We start from the raw sequence: 16,410 nt of genomic DNA, 5'->3' as shown, positions 1-16,410 counted from the left end.
CTAGCGGCGATAGATCTGAAATCTTGATGATACAACCTTTAAAAAGTTAAACAAACACTACAACTTACATCAAAAACTGAAATTTTTATTTAAGTTTGAAAATAAGTCGAAGAAGAAACCCAGACAGACCTTAAGCCTTATTGCAAGAATGGACAGTGTAAGAGAGCCATTAAAACACAGAAGAAGAGCTACCAAGAAGAAGATAAAAACCAACTTGTGTTTTCTTTTTGCTTTTGTTTTATTCCTGCATATTAAAAGCTTTAGTTTCTTTAACACACCCCAAATAAAAACTCAAAGTTTGAATTTTTAATACAAAACAACATTGGTAATGTTGAAAAATAGGTGGTAATTGGCTTCTTGGTGCATATTAAAAGCTTTAGTCTTTAAAAATAATAATAATAAAAAAAAAACTTTAATTTGATATCCCAAACATGAGAAAGTTATTAAGGACGTCCTTGAGATCATCATTAAATGAAAAAAAGAAAAAAAGATGGAAAGGTGACAGTTGTAGACCTATCGACATCGTCGCCGTCGATAATGATGCCTGTCGTATGAATACTATAAGCCGTTGATAGGTAGGGGAAATTTCGGCAAGTGTGGCATGAGTCAAGATAAGGAAGAAAAAGCAGCCAATCACACAAGCCGTAATGGCAAGTCCCGGAGATAATATTGCATATGTCCCTGTAAGGAATGCAACCACCATTAAAATTAAAGCCCACATAGTGGTATACAACACCTCGTCAAACGCTGCAGAAATCCCTTTTCGCTTTGTGTGCATCGATACATAAAGGTGCATCAGGACAGAGAAACTGGACATACACAAGGCAAGTGTGTTTGTTATAACAAAGGCCTTGAAAGCTACATTTTTTGATAGAACTGCAGAACCCTGCTCTGGTCCTTTCTCACTTTGGTAACCACCAGGGATGGTGAAACCTGCTGCGAATGTTACAGTTGCTATGAGGGCAGCAACTACTAGATGGGCTTCACTAACATTGTTCGTTTCATCAGTGTCTTCACCACCTTTGTTTTCCTTCAATTTCCGATGGCCACCATAACTTTTGCTTAGAATTCGATGGCCTGATTCGGCACCATTCTTTTTCAAAGCTTGTTCCAGATATATCTGCAACACAGACCATCAATGTAGAGTTGCAAATTTTTAGTTGAGTCTCCGACACAAATTCTCACTTAACGAGGGATTATTAAGTTATCTAGATAAAAGTTCATACCTCATTTCTTGAATCATCAGCTATAATGACATCAAGAGCGTTCATGTTTTCCTTATTGAATGTCATCTTATCAACTCTAGCATCACCAATGAAACGAGTCCCGAAGAGAGAAACATCAAGCAGATGGAGGGGTGTGTTGCCGTCAACGTCCTTGGCATTTAGGAGGATGTTGCTAAGCCATGAATCCTTTAGAACAAAAGTCGTGATTCGTGATTGATGTTTCTCCAAAGCATAATGAAGAGCATTTCGACGTCTTTGGTCGACCAGTTCACAACAATCAGGACAATGAGAAATAAGGTCTTTCACTACACCTATATGGCCTCTGGAGGCTGCGATGTGAAGAGCGGTCTTCTTATCAGCTTTGTCAACAATGTAGGCAGAGGATCTATCAGCTTGCAGAAGTTGTTTTACAATTGAAGTACAACCAGAGAATGCAGCGTAGTGAAGTGGGGTCCACCCTTGTTCGTCTGCTGCAATCGCCAAATCCTTTTTCTTCTCTAGTATTTCTTCGGTCATTTCTAAATTAAAAATAAAAATAAAAATCAATACAAACTGGGTTAGGCAACCGAACCAAGATGAACCGAGAGAGACATTCTAACAACCGAACCAACGTCATTGGTGAGACGTCTTTTGGGAGTGACCCGTCCATAGGTTTTACTAACCGTGGTCGGTTCACCATCGGCTTGATTCAGTTAGCTTTAGAAATATCCAACCAATGGCTGCGAGAAAGCAAGTCAGAGAGGCAGATCCAAGTATAGATCTCCGGATCCGACCAGAGTCACCAGACCAGATATGGAGATGGATGAGAGAGAGTTGAAACAAAAGTAGGAGAATGTGAGAAGGAGAGAGAGGTTAGAGAAACAAGGGGATAGATTGAGATAAAGAGAGGGATGATGACTGAGGGATAAAGTGAGAGATAATGAGAGAGAGTGAACCAAAATAATAATAAAAAATAGGAACCAAACCAGTCCCATCGGTTCTTCAGTGGAATTGCCCAACCTTAATACAAACTTTAAAAACAATGTATAATTGGGAAGTGAATCAAAAAGGAAAAGAAAATGTAAGTTTATATACTTTTATCACCGTAAATCAATGCAGCATGCAAAGCCGTTCTTCCATTGAGGCCTTGGTAATTTGGATCCGTGCAAGTGCTAAGTATTTCAGAGAACAAAACTCCATATTTCCTCTCAGCAGCCAAATAAAGTGGAGTCTCCCCAGCATCATTAGCAGAGTAGGAAAAGTCAGGGTCTTCTCTGGTCAATATCTCCACCACACGAAAGTGATTAAATCGGACTGCAAAGTGCAAGGCTGTGTCCTTCTCGTTATTGGTTTCCCTTATGAGCATCTGCCAGGCTGCTATTGATGATGTGGGCCCATTCTCAAGGTCTTGAGGACGACCAGCTTTTGCAGTTTTGATAAGAAGTTCAACTATATCAGCACGCCCATGTCTGGCCGCAATGTGTAAGGCAGTCTCGCCACTCTCGTTCTTCTGCGATAGTAGTGCTGGCCACATTTGAAGGATTTCTTTCACAATGCTGGGTGGCCTCAGCGCTTCGTGTTCTGGTTCGACGTAATTTGGGGTGCTTGCAAAAGCTATATAAATATGGAGGACTGTGTTCTTGGTTGGAGTCAATATTTGGTGAAGATGGTGTCTCCTCTTGAGGACATCAGTTTTGCCTTCTTTTGCAGCGTCGAAAACATCTAGATCCATGCCCCTGGTTAAAACTGTGTTGTCTGTTGCAGCTTCCTGATCAACGGCATTCTCAGTCTGATCAGCCGAATGATCCATTTTGGTTTGCACAAGCCAAAATGAGCTTTTGGCCAATGGAAGTATCGGAAACTCTAAACCAACGGCCCTTTTTGAGTGGATGTTGGGATATTAATCAGAAGATGAGATAAGTGGATGAAATACGTTTAATTAATTTGCAGATGAGATGAGTGGTTGGATCTCCGAAACATAATTTATTTTTGCACATTCGCATAAAAAATGAGAGCAAGCAAGTTGGCATTTCTTAACTCTTAGTCACATTCGCATAAAAAATAAAAAACTCTTTGTCCCATTTGCAATTTTTTATGGAATTGCAAATTAGTCCCTCGAAGATTCCTTGGGTTTTTTCCTTTAATTTTTATAATTTACTTTATTTATTATAACACTACAAACTTATGTGGGTTAAATATTAAAATTGTTCCTGTGAATAATTTAATCCATTAATTGATAATTTGCAATATTCAAAGTATCATCATACTAATCATCATCATAATAACTTCACTGCTGTTTTTACACATGCAGCATCACAATGTTTATATATATAATACGTTCACATCACCAAATATATATCCATTTATATATATAATTGGTTTACATCATTGTCTTAGCCACTTTTGTTTTATCCTTGAAAAAAAAAAGTAATAAAAGGAATACCCAAAGCTACGAAGACTAAATTGGTTATTTTTCTGAAATAAAAAATTTGCACGAGCATTCAAACCCTGTCAATCTAAATTGTTGTTTATCTTTCAATTTAAAAAGTGCATTAGAATAAACTGTGATTTTTGTATCCACAATAATACGTGCAACCACCTATCTATGAGGTGCCAATACGTACGTGCAACCACCTGTCCCTTTTTTTTTCTTTTCCTTTTTTGAGGTGCTCAATTGTGAAATTTTCTGTTTTACAATATATGTTTTTCCACGTCTTAGAACTTAAAAGGGGTTAGAAAAAGAGCAAATCAGTCAAGCCCACTTTAGACTCGGTGTGTCCGTCAATCATATAGTCTGTTATGGTGCATAGTTTTCTTTCGGTCTTAAGAAAATGAGGGTTATAACAACTGGTTATCGTTCCGACATGTATTATGACACACAAACAAGTTTAACGAGATGATAGAATATTCAAATTTTCTTTATTGAATGCTATCAATATCAACTCTAGCATTTTGAAAGAAACGATCCATAAATTCAATTATTTTAGAATTTTATGTAATTTTCAATTCCTTCATTAAAATAGAATGAGTGAATTAAAACATAAGCTTAATTACACTTAATCACTATATAATTGGGTTTGGGGGTCGTCACCTGTGAGCAATCGTAGTTGCGAAGGCACACGTTGGGTATCTTGGGGCTCATGCCACGGCGAAGTTCTTGTGGTGGAGGTGACGGTGTAGAAGGGCTGTTAGGTGTAGGAAAGGTCATCGAAGAAGGTTAGGATAATGAGGAAGATTCATGAAGAAGGTTAATTGGAGAAGAATTGGATGGTGCGGGTGAAGACATAGGCTGGGTATGTGGATCAACAATGGGTGGGTTTGATTGGTTGGGCTCAAGTGAATGGGTGTCTTGAGTGATTGGGATGGATGGTAAAACTGGAGCTTGAGATAGCTCTAGTTGTGTGTCATGGGAAATATTTGAGAATGGGAATACATGTTCATGAAAAACTACATCCCGACTGGAGAAGAATTGATGTGTTTTGAGATCAAATATGCGATATGCCTTTTGACCAGAGGGATAACCCACAAAAATGCATCTACGAGCCCTAGCATCAAACTTGTGTGTGTGGGCTGTTTGGGTGGCATAACAAAGGCATTCGAAGACACGCAAATGGGTGTAGGAGGATAAAATGTTGTAGAGCATTTCATGTGGAGTCTTTCTAGAAAGCACTGAGGTGGGCACGTGATTGATTAAATATGCAGCAGTTAGGACATTCTCCCCCCAAAATTTAAGGGGTAGGCCTGCTTAAAAAATATATTGAGCTTCCTATCAAGAGCTGGACCTTGTCGAGTTTCTTGAAATATGTATCCAACGACAAAGATAAACGAAAAAAAATCTTCCAATGCCCCTTGCAAGTTGCATTTCTCATCAAACAGAAACTTGGACGAAGTCAATGGGTGCCACCGATGGACTTCTTTCATATTCCAGAAATGATTTTAGCGAACAAGACCGCCACCAAAACCAACTGTTACCCTTTATCTTAAACCACCTTTTCAAAGTTCATGGTTTGATGGGATGTGCAAGGGGCATTGGAAGATTTTTTCCGTTAATCTGGGTCGTTGGATACATGCTTCAAAAGAAACTCAACAATGTCCAGGTCTTCATAGGAAGCAGGCTCATTCAGATCAGCAACAATTTTTGGGAATGAAAACAAGAAGGGGCCTTTCTCTTAGCCTTTCACTCAAAGAATAATACATATATGAGCATATTTGAAAATTTACCCTATTATATTTGACTCAAAGAGTTTATATTTCCAACTTAGGCAATGGTTGATTGTTGATTGTGTTTGGAACCAATCATTATAGGTAGAAAGTTCTCGGAAATGTAACTGTCAAATTTTACAGATAAACCCTAATCAAGCAAATTGAATAAAATTCTAGTAAAAATACAACAACAAAAACAAAAAATTATCAGAAAAAGTAATGGAAGAACTTTCTGTTCTGCAATTGCGCCGCCTCCGTCAATGCTAATTGCTTTGTTCATTTAAGGCACAAAGTAATACGAAAATTTCTCTACATTGATTAGAGTTGAAGCAGTGTGTACTTATTAAAATTATATATATATATATATTTTTTTTCACAATTCAATATATTCTTTTTGATCATTTTATATTAGAATAAATTAGTAATTCAATAAATAGTTTGATATTAGGATGTACTCAATTAATTTTAGAATTCATTTAACAACATTCTTTAACAAAAGATGTGGCCTATTAAACAACAGAGAAAAAAAAAGACAAGATTTCAGATTTCAATTTCATCATGCAATTAGTTGATTGAAATTTGCAAATAAAAGATTGAGCAAACTATGGAGTTGATATCCAACATATATATATTGGTAAAAAAGGTGATTTGTTGTGGGGTAGAATCTGAATTGGGTTTTCATCTTTAAGTGGATTATGACGATCTGCGTATGGGCTTGCTACAACTTATTGTTTTCTTTTTCTCCATGGCGGGCTACAAGCATTTCTGAGCAGTTTAGGGGCACCTTGTTCTTTTGGGCCCATTGGCGACTCAGATGAAATTGGGTTGAATTACGACCCAACTCAAAGTTTAAACGACACGTCGTTTACAAAAGATACTTCAATTCAATCACAACTAAAACGCCAGTTGCAAATTAGCCTAGTCAGTACAATGATGGGAAGGTTGCTATCGATGCAAATCAAGTGAGAAGTAGGTGGTAGTGTTAAAGCAAATAGTGTTGCTGCAACTCTGATGGTTTACAATAGCTGACATTGTTTTCGACGTATTTATAAACAAGAAAAAACAGTATGTATTGATTAAGAATTCCAATAATTTTGGAACAAATGTACAAAATGGTTTCTTGAACATGGTACAATCCTATAAAATGTGGATGCCATGACTGATTGGTGAACTTTGATAGCTTCAAGGTGTGAGGAGATTAAGCAGAGACACTGTGTGTTGCAATAGGCATCTGAAGAGTCTTTCCAAACCAGCCTCAAGTCCACTTATGCTGCAATCCAGTGTGTTTAGTCTCCACTGAACATCCTGCACATCAGTCTTGGCATCATCACTCTTTTTCATGTGGCCATGGAGTGAGCAGAGAGCAACATCTACACTTCCAACTTCATTGTAAATCTTTTGGCCTTTCTCTGATGCTGCAAATCTCACAGCCATGAGCTTTGACACCAAACACCCTTTGTGTTGTTGGTCAAAGGCCTGGATAGGAACACAAAGAGGGACTGAAACACAGAAATTGTGACAGCACTTAATTCTCTTAACAATTCAAGCACTATTTGTACATTGTGGTCTAAATCTAAGAGACAAAATGACCCAAGAGTGCTCTTGCTTTCCATTTTCTTCAAATCTCTAAGGCTCTTTGCAATATTCTTCTTTGCATTTTTTCGAAAGCAAATGTAAGCCTGAACATTGCTTTCGATGCTGCTCGAATCTCTGGTCCTCCTCCTGCGCAGTGCAGATTGAAGTTTCTGAACATGTTCCTTCATTGTCAAAAGCAGGTCTCTTTTGTTGCCACATGAGTCTAGCAACCCAACTGAGCCATCAAGTGCTTCCTCCACTAGTGTTTTGCACTGTTGGTGATGGTTGAGAGCTTGTTGGGTCAGTGGAGAGTGAACAAGTTCCTCAATGCAATTGTACAACTCTGCAAGACGGACAAGCCCTCTAGAAGAGCCTCACTGCCTAGAGGACTTGAGCTTGCTGCTTCGGCAGCACATGAAAATCTCAAAGTCTTCAACTTGTTGAGCTCTGACTCAATCTTTTGGGAGTTGGGGTTTAGCCTAGATGGTAAGCTAAAGGACCTCACAGGTACTATGGATGAAAGTGAAACAGCCATCTTCAATCACTTGAAAGAAAAGCTATGTGCTCTGAAAAAAAGTCTCCAACTTTTTCTCACAATTGAAAGTGAACACTGAATTGAATAAACCAAACTCTTTTAAGTCATATATATATATATATATATATATATATAAGTTATAACATCAAATGACGAGGATTACATGAATTTTGACTACTTTAACAAAAATCTGTGTGCGGATAACAGCAGACAGTACAGCTCCCCAGAGTAGTAGGCTAGTAGCAGATCAACAATCAATAGCAGATAGTGACTGATGCCAATCAGGGGGAGAAGTTTTGCTGCGACCATGGTGATTTAGTTGGAGGATAGTTTGCACATAGGATAACTTTTGTCTGGATGGTGAATACAAAATGGGCAAATTGAGTTTCTTAAGGTTATTAATGCCGGTCGATAATCTGGCTCTGCCATATGCTCAAACTGGTCCTGTAAATTGCAATTTGTTGCAGCATCACGGAATTATAGATCTTAGGGATAACGGCTAGATGTATGAACCTTCCCCATGGCTTCACGTCCAGGACCGGCCTTCCACTTGAGGGATTTTGTTATCATTGTCGTTCACCATAAGAGCTGTTTGTCCTGGTGCAGATAGATTGCAGGAGGGATAATATGTTACATTCAGCTTTCTTGCTTCACCAAGGACGACTATTGAAAACTTAAACCTACAACAGCCCCGTAACAAACATGGTGGCCTAAAATAACAAGAAGTGTTTCGATTTAGTCAGGATATTGTATGATGAAAGATATACCTTATGGTCTTACGTGCATAATAATAGAAAAGAAAAACCACAATTCACATTTCGAGCCTTAATAGAGCACAACTAGTGAAACCCACATAATCATATTATATGGACATCAACTACATATAAGCATTGATGCGAAAAAGGTTCTACTCTTTCAACATTCATTCTTGAAGGGATCAAGACAAGAGGGTTCAAAATCGTACAACTCCAATAATTTAAAACTAGGTAACCAGAAAGCATACAAATCCAAGCAGCATTAACTTTAGCATATCCGAGAGACAAAACATCTGTACATATTTAAGCGTTGCCAAAAGGGATACACTTCAACAGTCCCGATCTCTTGGACCACAGGAGTCCAAGAGATTGTGGTCACCCACCGTTGGATATTAATCCAATGATTCAAAATGATATATATATAAATGCAATATGACATAAATGATTATTACCCGATTCAAGTCAACCGTTGAATTTACATCCAACTGTGAGTGACCATAAATCTCTTGGACTACAGGGGTCCAAGAGATCAGGACTATACACTTCAATACCTTTAAACTCGTGTAATATCTCTCTTCAAGTAAACAATAAATTAAACAAACACAACCAGGTTAATGTCATCATCTCTCTCTTCAAGTCGTCTACTCTGCCATCTGCCACTTGCTCTTGCTTTTCATGCTCAGGGCAGTTGGATTCTCCATCATAGACAGAATTTGTCGCTGAACGCTGGAGTAAGGGAGCACTTCAACGATCTTACACTAAAAATAGTGGTTTCATTCGATGCATATCTTGTCAATGATCTTACACTAAACATTATTTCCACCGCTAAACACATACCAAATTATACAAAAACTCTGCAAGCATTCTATTATATGGAAGCTTCAATTTCATCTGAAGCCACTGCAGCTCCGTTTGGGGCATCGTCTGCATGCAGCGGAGCAGAAACATCGTCTATGGCGGAGTTTAGCTGTGCAATATTCTCAGCCAGTATTTTGCGGGTTTTCCATCGTCATAATTAACAAAAGACACTGGTACATTGGCTTCAAAGAAGAACCTAGCATCAAACATTAGGCAATAATTAACAAAAAATTTAAAATTTTAAAAGTGTAATGTAAACTTATGGGTAAACCTAGCATCAAACCTGCAATGATGTTATGTTTGAACATCAAGGGGGAAAAGGAGGAAAAGCACAAGCAGCCAGTTGGAGGCATCCTAGAACTGTAAACTTATGGGTAAAGATAATGAGGCTAGCCAACTTGATATGCAACAGGCACGAGAAATTGCATAAGAAAAGGTTTAGGTTGTGATAACAAAGCAAAGATTTGAAAGTGGAAGAAATAAAAGTTACCTTGATCCACAGTGCCACAGATTCATCACTTCCTAGCTACGTAGGCTCTCAAAGATACGACTCTCCTTCCCAAATGTTGTTTGGCAACTCACTTTCCCTGCTATCTACAATCAGATGACCATTGCCAGAGGTTAGGCAAGGTTCTGTGCAGTAATTCTGTTCATTTATGTCATCACCATCAAAATCATGCAAAACACTGGATAACTTTTGGCCCTCCTCCGCTTGACAATCAAGACATGAAGCTCCATTTTGACATCCTTGTAATTCTGTTCATTTATGTCATCACCATCAAAATCATGCAAAACACTGGATAACTTTTGGCCCTCCTCTGCTTGACAATCAAGACATGAAGCTCCATTTTGACAACCTTCTGAGGTATGCAATTCATCAACTGCCTCTTGAACTTGACCTTGTCTTACTAGTTGAGGCCTTTCCACATTTGGCAATAAGTCATCTACTCTGCCATCTGCCACTTGCTCTTGATTTCCATGCTCAGGGCAGTTGGATTCTCCATCATAGACAGAAGTTGTTGCTGAAAGCTGGAGTAAGGGAGCACTTCCATGATGTTACACTAAAAATAGTGGTGCCATCCCGATGCACATCTTATCACTGATTATTTGCCCATCCACCTCCCTGTTCAAACAAAGGTCCAGTTGATGAAGAGTCAAGCAAATGTATTCTATAACATACCAACACTCAAAACACAAAACCTCAAATATACTTCTTATGATCTGATGAAAAATAAAACGCTGGATCAGCCACAATGATCATATGTATGCATATATGTGCATATACATGCTTAACTCTACAAATAACACCAGAGGGAAAACATCTAAGACAATGCTGAGAAACTACAATGGCCTCACTTGGACTGACCATATATAGCATAATGAATAGTTTCATATCAGGATAGAGTTCAAACGACGACGGCAATCATGTACTTGGGATCCGCCAAAAAAAATTAAGCAGAGGCATGAGGTAGAGGGGGCAGAAGAACAATTAGATGACAAATGCCATAATATGTATTTCACCTTCTTCGAGGAGTTACCTATGTAATAAATTACAATTTATTCATTAACAAAAGATTGTGCTAAAACTGCGAAAAAACACAGAGCACAATCAATTTGAACTGAACATAGAAGACCTAATAAAGTTGAATGAATGAACTGAACATAACAGTATCTTGACATTCCATTAGGAAACAAAGGTTGATGCCGTATGCATTCATTTTATTTATTTTTAATAATAACTTCATTCAACTGGCAAGCAATTTCCAGAAACTAGCAAACTTTTTGTTTGTTTTGCATTTGTTTCTATCTTATCCCATGTGCTTAATTTTAAAAAAACCAAGAAAAAAAGGTAGTTAATTGTTATATCTGGCAAAATGGCATATTATTACATTCTTCTTCTTTAATATTAAAAGATAAACAAAGGAAATTTTCACAATACCATCTCACTCCACCAAAAAACAAATTAGAAAAATAATTTTGCAACTTCATGTATTAGTTCAAATAAATACTGACTCTACAAAAGTAGTAGAATTACCCATCCAAAAAACTTCAGTTAGCTTAAAAATATATTTTCTAGCAGAAGTATACAAAAAGAAAACTGCTTTTAAATATCCATTTATTATAATTAAAATGAAGTTTGCAAGAAGAGATTGAATCTTTTGCATTAAATTTGCATAAAACCTTTTACTTCTAGAAATATACACATCAAAACAGAGCAAGAGGTACTAAAAATTGGTAACCGATATAATATAACTAAAATGCATTACAAATACAATGGTGGTCCTCAAGTCAGAAGCGGCAATACACAACCATCTTCTAAACATAACATCTACACGTCCTTTGAAAAAAAACAAAACAAAACAATAAAAGACCAATTTTAAAAGTACATTCGAAGAAGAAGCAGAGGGTTCAATTTCTTGCCTTTATTTTCATACCATGTTTGTGTTTAAAAAGGTGGTGTCAAAATATTGCATAAGAGGGTTTGGGCTGGCTTCGGTTTGGGTGGTGAGCTAGAATAAGTCAGCAAAAATTGACTCCAAGAGAAAAGAAAGAAACAAAGAAAGGGAAAAAGAAGAAAAAATGTAACATACATAGATGGATGTCATGCCTCACCAAAAATTACAGAGAGATTAGATACATGCAAGGAGTGGCAGCAATGTACCTTACCTTTAAAGACGGGGGATTTTTGCTCCAAGATCACCTTTTTCCAACTCTGTGCCTTGGTGAAGACACTGCCGAGACAGAGCCCGAAGACAAAGGCAAAGGCAAACATAATGAATACTTAGACTTGGGTATGTCATCTGAATCTTTTTAATTTTTTAAACATCTTTTTAATTTTTTATTTGTTTAATTTTTTAAAGATGATATTTGTAATAATTCTCAGTTGGACAAATTGCTAAAGCAGCTCTAGGGAAATTCCTTAAAGAATCATTCAGCGATGATGCTAGCACTAGTGGATTTTGAATTCTAGTTCTTTCAACAAACTGCATAAACTTGAGAGGGGAAAAAGCCAGAACAAAATTTGAAAGGATGGCAGCAATGTACCTTAGCTTGCATTAAATTAACAACCCCATAAACGAGCTCTTAGAGCACTCATCCCTAAACCCTAAACCCATCCTTACAAATTTTGTTCTGGCTGCTGGATTTTCTACTCTCAAGTTTATGCAGTTTATTGAAAGAACTAGAATTCAAAATCCACTAGTGCTAGCATTATCGCTGAATGATTCTTTTAGGAATTTCCCCAGAACTGCTTTAGCAATTTGTCCAACTGAGAATTATTACAAATATCATCTTTAAAAATTAAACAGATAAAAATTAAATAGATGTTTAAAAAATTAAAAAGATTCAGATGACATACCCAAGTCTAGGTCTTCATTATGTTTGCCTAAACCCTTTGTCTTCGGGCTGTCTCGGCCGTGAGCTTGGCAGCTAGGACAGCGGCTAAAAGCTGAAGTACAGAGGTAGCGAATTTTCCACCGGTGCTACCTCGAGCGGATATCCAAGACACTCCCTTTTGCATGAACCATCCCGTCCAAGTGGGTGAGATGGAACGGGCGAGCGGCGTCGGAAGGCTGCGGCGCTGGTCTGGGGCGGTGTGCACATACCTCAGTAGAAACACAAGCACGTCAAAATCTTGATAAGATTGTGGCTGAACCAGATTTCCCGGCAAATAAATCTTGTTGATATCCATTAATATGATCAACTTAGCTTCCAATTGAACCCACATCTGAGTTTTCACAGACTCGCTATACCGAAGAATGGCTTGTGCATTAGAGTGCCTCTGGTCGTCTTCAGCGCTGTCTCGGTCATTTTGTACAGCTTGCCGGAATTCCAAGTATCTCTTCATGGATGGGAAGAGCTTGAATTCTGGTGAGTCTTCTATGTTTTCTCTGACTTCTTCGTCTGCCATGGCGGCTTAGCAAAATACGGGAAATGTGCAGTGAATTTAGGAAAAAGAAATAGTGAAAAAAACCATTTTGTTCTATACGATTTAGGTCTTGGGGGTTATATGAGTAAATTTGCTGTAGGGTTATATTAGTAAAATCATTGAATCTGCTAAACATTTCTGTTATGCTTTAAACCCACGTGGACAGTTTATCTTTCAAGATCAGTAATATATATATATATATATATAGCAGGAAAAACAGTAACGAGATCAACTGCCACCAAATTACTAAGCGGTCCTACGGCCTTGCTTTTCTTGTTTTCACAAAAGACCATGGAACCAAATACCTACACAACAACATGAATCATGATCAGGTATTTTCCTATCAGTTACTGCCTAATGGCATTTATTTTGTATGTCAATTGAAGCCCAAAACGAGACCTGTTTTTGCAGGCATGATTCATATGCCATTCCTTTGCCTTGAATTTAAGAGCCTCTATTTATATTTGGACCCCGGAATTACAAATGCAGAGCTTCCATTTTTCTTGCACTCCATTGAAGCTTCTTAGACTCTAAGCTTCATAAACTGCAAATCGATTGTATCGAAACAGTACTAGCAGCAAATCAGTAGAAGCCTGCAGTTCCCTTCCCATATGCAAACTTTCATATAGAAAATTGCTCTTGCAATATGCTTTAGACTGTTCATTATGGTGTAACCTGGTTTATTTTTTTTTTTTGGAAAAGCACTGATTATTTGTAAGCTCATTGCAATGAGGGGTGCATGAGAATGAGCAAGTTGGCAACAAAGAGTTCATATTTCCCACTTAGGCAATGCTTGATTGTTGATTGTGTTCGGAACCAATCATTACAGGTTTGAAATCATTTGTTGTATTTTTAATGGAATTCGTATGTTCCAAACAAACCGACCTCTAGGACAATCATAAGAGAGTTGGGTATGTCCCATAGGTCTTGTTTTACTGTCCAATCTACCTGAACTTACTCAGATTAAGAGAGCCCTCTCAAAAATCGTGGTTAAGGTGAGACATTTTGTTACCTCATCCAATTTACCAAAAATAAGGTACAAGTGACTTGCCTTGTGAAAGTAGGTCTTGGAGTAGACAATCATTCAAGGATAAAACTCTTCCCAACGTTCACATAAGATAGTATTTATATCATAAGATTTGCATTCACATAATTTAATTGGGGGCTTAGGCTCGGTCACCTTTCACATATGATTTGAGTAATTTTTGACTCCATTCTATTCATCACTTTAATATACCAAATAGGTCTTAGCGGACCGAAAGAGGAAACAAGAAATAATTAAAACATTAGTGATGATTGTAAGATGAAAGCTGTCAGTTAAAAATATGTCATGCTTCCATTCACCACAAGTCTCAATTGATCTAAGATCAATTCGAAACATTTTGTTGTCAATTTTGTAATCTAGCTCCCACTCTTTTTTTTTCATAATTTTTTAGTATCCATATCTGAAGAGAAGCATTCCCAGATGACATAATATCCAAACACCCTCTCACGTTAAGCAAATGATTCATACCATGACCAAAACCCTGTGATGAATTAGGATAAGGGATCCAAAAAAATTCATCTTTCTTGAAATCAAAAGAAATAATACAATTGGGTAATCTTCCACCTATATCACAATAAATCAACCAATGCATGTCTCCGTATGCAGATACATTCTTTCTACTAAACTCACACTGGGGAACTGAGTGTATTTCTCTCTGCGATGATGATCTTATGTCCAGTGTATAAACGTAAGCCACAAAAACATACCTCTAGAAAGCATATTCAGTTTTAACAATACAAACAATCTTATGAGTCCTGGTTATACCATCAAATCCCATACCGTACCACTTTTGATAATAAGCTTGAACAAGGTCATTAATTGGCAACTCTAGATCTAGAACTTCTCCTCCAAGAGGATTGACCAATACGCATTTACCCATCCCTTTAAAGCAAAACAAGTTGCCAAAAACAAAATCTACTTTGTAAGAGCGGAGACTGCACAAAATCTGTGCATATCTATACTTGCTTTTTGTGAAGTCGTGCTGGCCTTTGTAGTTCAATGATTGCAAGGCAAAGCGGCTGCGGTGGCTAGGAATAAAAGATGAGGTTTGAGTAAGAAGCATAAGTTGAGGTCCTTCAACAACAGGATTAAGTAAACGTAGCTTAGCAAAAAATGGGTTATCGACTATGCTTAGAGAGGTCTTAGATACGCTACGGATGTGACAAAGTGATTTTATCGGCAGTCTTGTAAGGACGTCGAGGAGGATATCGTTGGGTAGGTCCACTAAGGTTGGCTTCTCGTTTCCCTTATCCCTCGACTTCTCCAACCCTAGTAACAAATTTGAATATAAGTAATGAACTCATCACGTAGAAGGTTCATAAGAATTGTGTCAAAGAAGTCAAGATATTATTAACACCATATGCACATGTGCTACTCTGTGAAAACAATGGGCATAATTTGGAAGGGATGAACTGGAATTTAGAGTTTGGCTTTTGATCTATTTTGTTCCTCTTTCATCTTCGTCGGCTGGGGAGCGTTGGTACGTCCGACTGGTTTGGAACTTGGATTTTGTTTCTACTAAGTTTCTGGTTCGCTCCAGCGTTTGGTGCTTCAATCACTTATCGCCAAAAATAAAAGAAGAATAGAATTCAGAAAGAATCGCGTGATTGCTTGAGAAAAATTCAAGTTTTTTTTTTTTTTTTTCAATTCCTCTCTAAATTTTAGCTAAGGAAGTGATTTAAGGAGCCCATTATAAATGCTCTTAGAATAAATTTCAAAAGGCACTCATAACATCCAACCTAAATTTGAGGACAACAGATCCCCTCCCTTCTCATAGGCACCAATGACTGTTATTGTAAAGTTATTGAATACTAAATATAAATGAAAGATGCAGGAATTTTGTACCAGACTGTAATGATTGCTCGTTTTTTTTTTTTTTTCTCAAACATAATCGTTTTAATTCGGTCCTTTTTTTCTCATGTGAAAAAGAGGCAAAAAACAAAACCTACTTCATCATAATCAAGACTGCAAGTAGGTTTTGTTTGGATCCTCAAGTTGAAACAATTCTCATGAATAATTTACCATGCTACATATAATACATTGCATAACAGTAAATGATACTCGAACAAAGTTACAGTCTCTCCATCCATGAAAGTTTACAGTAAATTAAATTAAATAAAAAATTGGAATTCCAAGTTACGCAGACTTCTCTTTCAATAAATCGAAATCCCATGTACTCGATTCTGCCCCCTGCGCACTTGTCTTTCAACTAAATTGCCGAAAGTGTTCAAGGAAATCAGCTTTCAACTAAATTGCCGAAAGTCTTCAAGGAAATCAGGCTGTCAGTATAACTGAAGAGACACAGC

The 16,410-nt window shown here is 37.4% G+C and overlaps 1 protein-coding gene and 1 long non-coding RNA gene across 8 annotated transcripts; both read right to left on the bottom strand.

Moving 5' to 3' along the window:
- Window positions 1-3,015, bottom strand: LOC117635480 (protein ACCELERATED CELL DEATH 6-like). The gene is made up of 4 exons (XM_034369792.1): window positions 2,301-3,015; window positions 1,227-1,744; window positions 560-1,120; window positions 1-36 (listed from the first exon to the last, which is right to left on the bottom strand). The coding sequence occupies exons 1-4, from the start codon at window positions 3,013-3,015 to the stop codon at window positions 1-3; spliced, it is 1,830 nt and encodes a 609-aa protein (XP_034225683.1).
- Window positions 3,016-8,821: 5,806 nt separating this feature from the next.
- Window positions 8,822-12,133, bottom strand: LOC117634632. 7 transcript variants are annotated; one of them, XR_004586803.1, is made up of 4 exons: window positions 11,799-12,133; window positions 9,622-10,254; window positions 9,415-9,528; window positions 8,822-9,327 (listed from the first exon to the last, which is right to left on the bottom strand). It is a non-coding gene; the product is annotated as an uncharacterized LOC117634632 (long non-coding RNA). The 7 variants fall into 7 exon arrangements; XR_004586804.1 differs by having other exon boundaries at window positions 9,415-9,491; XR_004586801.1 differs by lacking the exon at window positions 9,415-9,528 and having other exon boundaries at window positions 9,622-9,878; window positions 9,989-10,254.
- Window positions 12,134-16,410: the final 4,277 nt, after the last annotated feature.

This window comes from Prunus dulcis, chromosome 7, assembly GCF_902201215.1.
Source record: "Prunus dulcis chromosome 7, ALMONDv2, whole genome shotgun sequence".
NCBI classification, from domain to species: Eukaryota; Viridiplantae; Streptophyta; class Magnoliopsida; order Rosales; family Rosaceae; genus Prunus; species Prunus dulcis.
Note: the sequence above shows the minus strand (reverse complement) of the source record. Positions and strands in the feature narration are given on the sequence as shown.

Bases quoted from the DNA above. Each gene is read 5' to 3' on its own strand.
- LOC117635480 (XM_034369792.1), bottom strand. From the start codon at position 3,015: ATGGATCATTCGGCTGATCAGACTGAGAATGCCGTTGATCAGGAAGCT. The intron at 1,745-2,300 runs GTATATAAACTT...TTTTTAATTTAG, and splicing joins ATTGATTTACGGTGATAAAA to AAATGACCGAAGAAATACTA. The intron at 37-559 runs GTATTCATACGA...AACTTTTTAAAG, and splicing joins CTACCTATCAACGGCTTATA to GTTGTATCATCAAGATTTCA.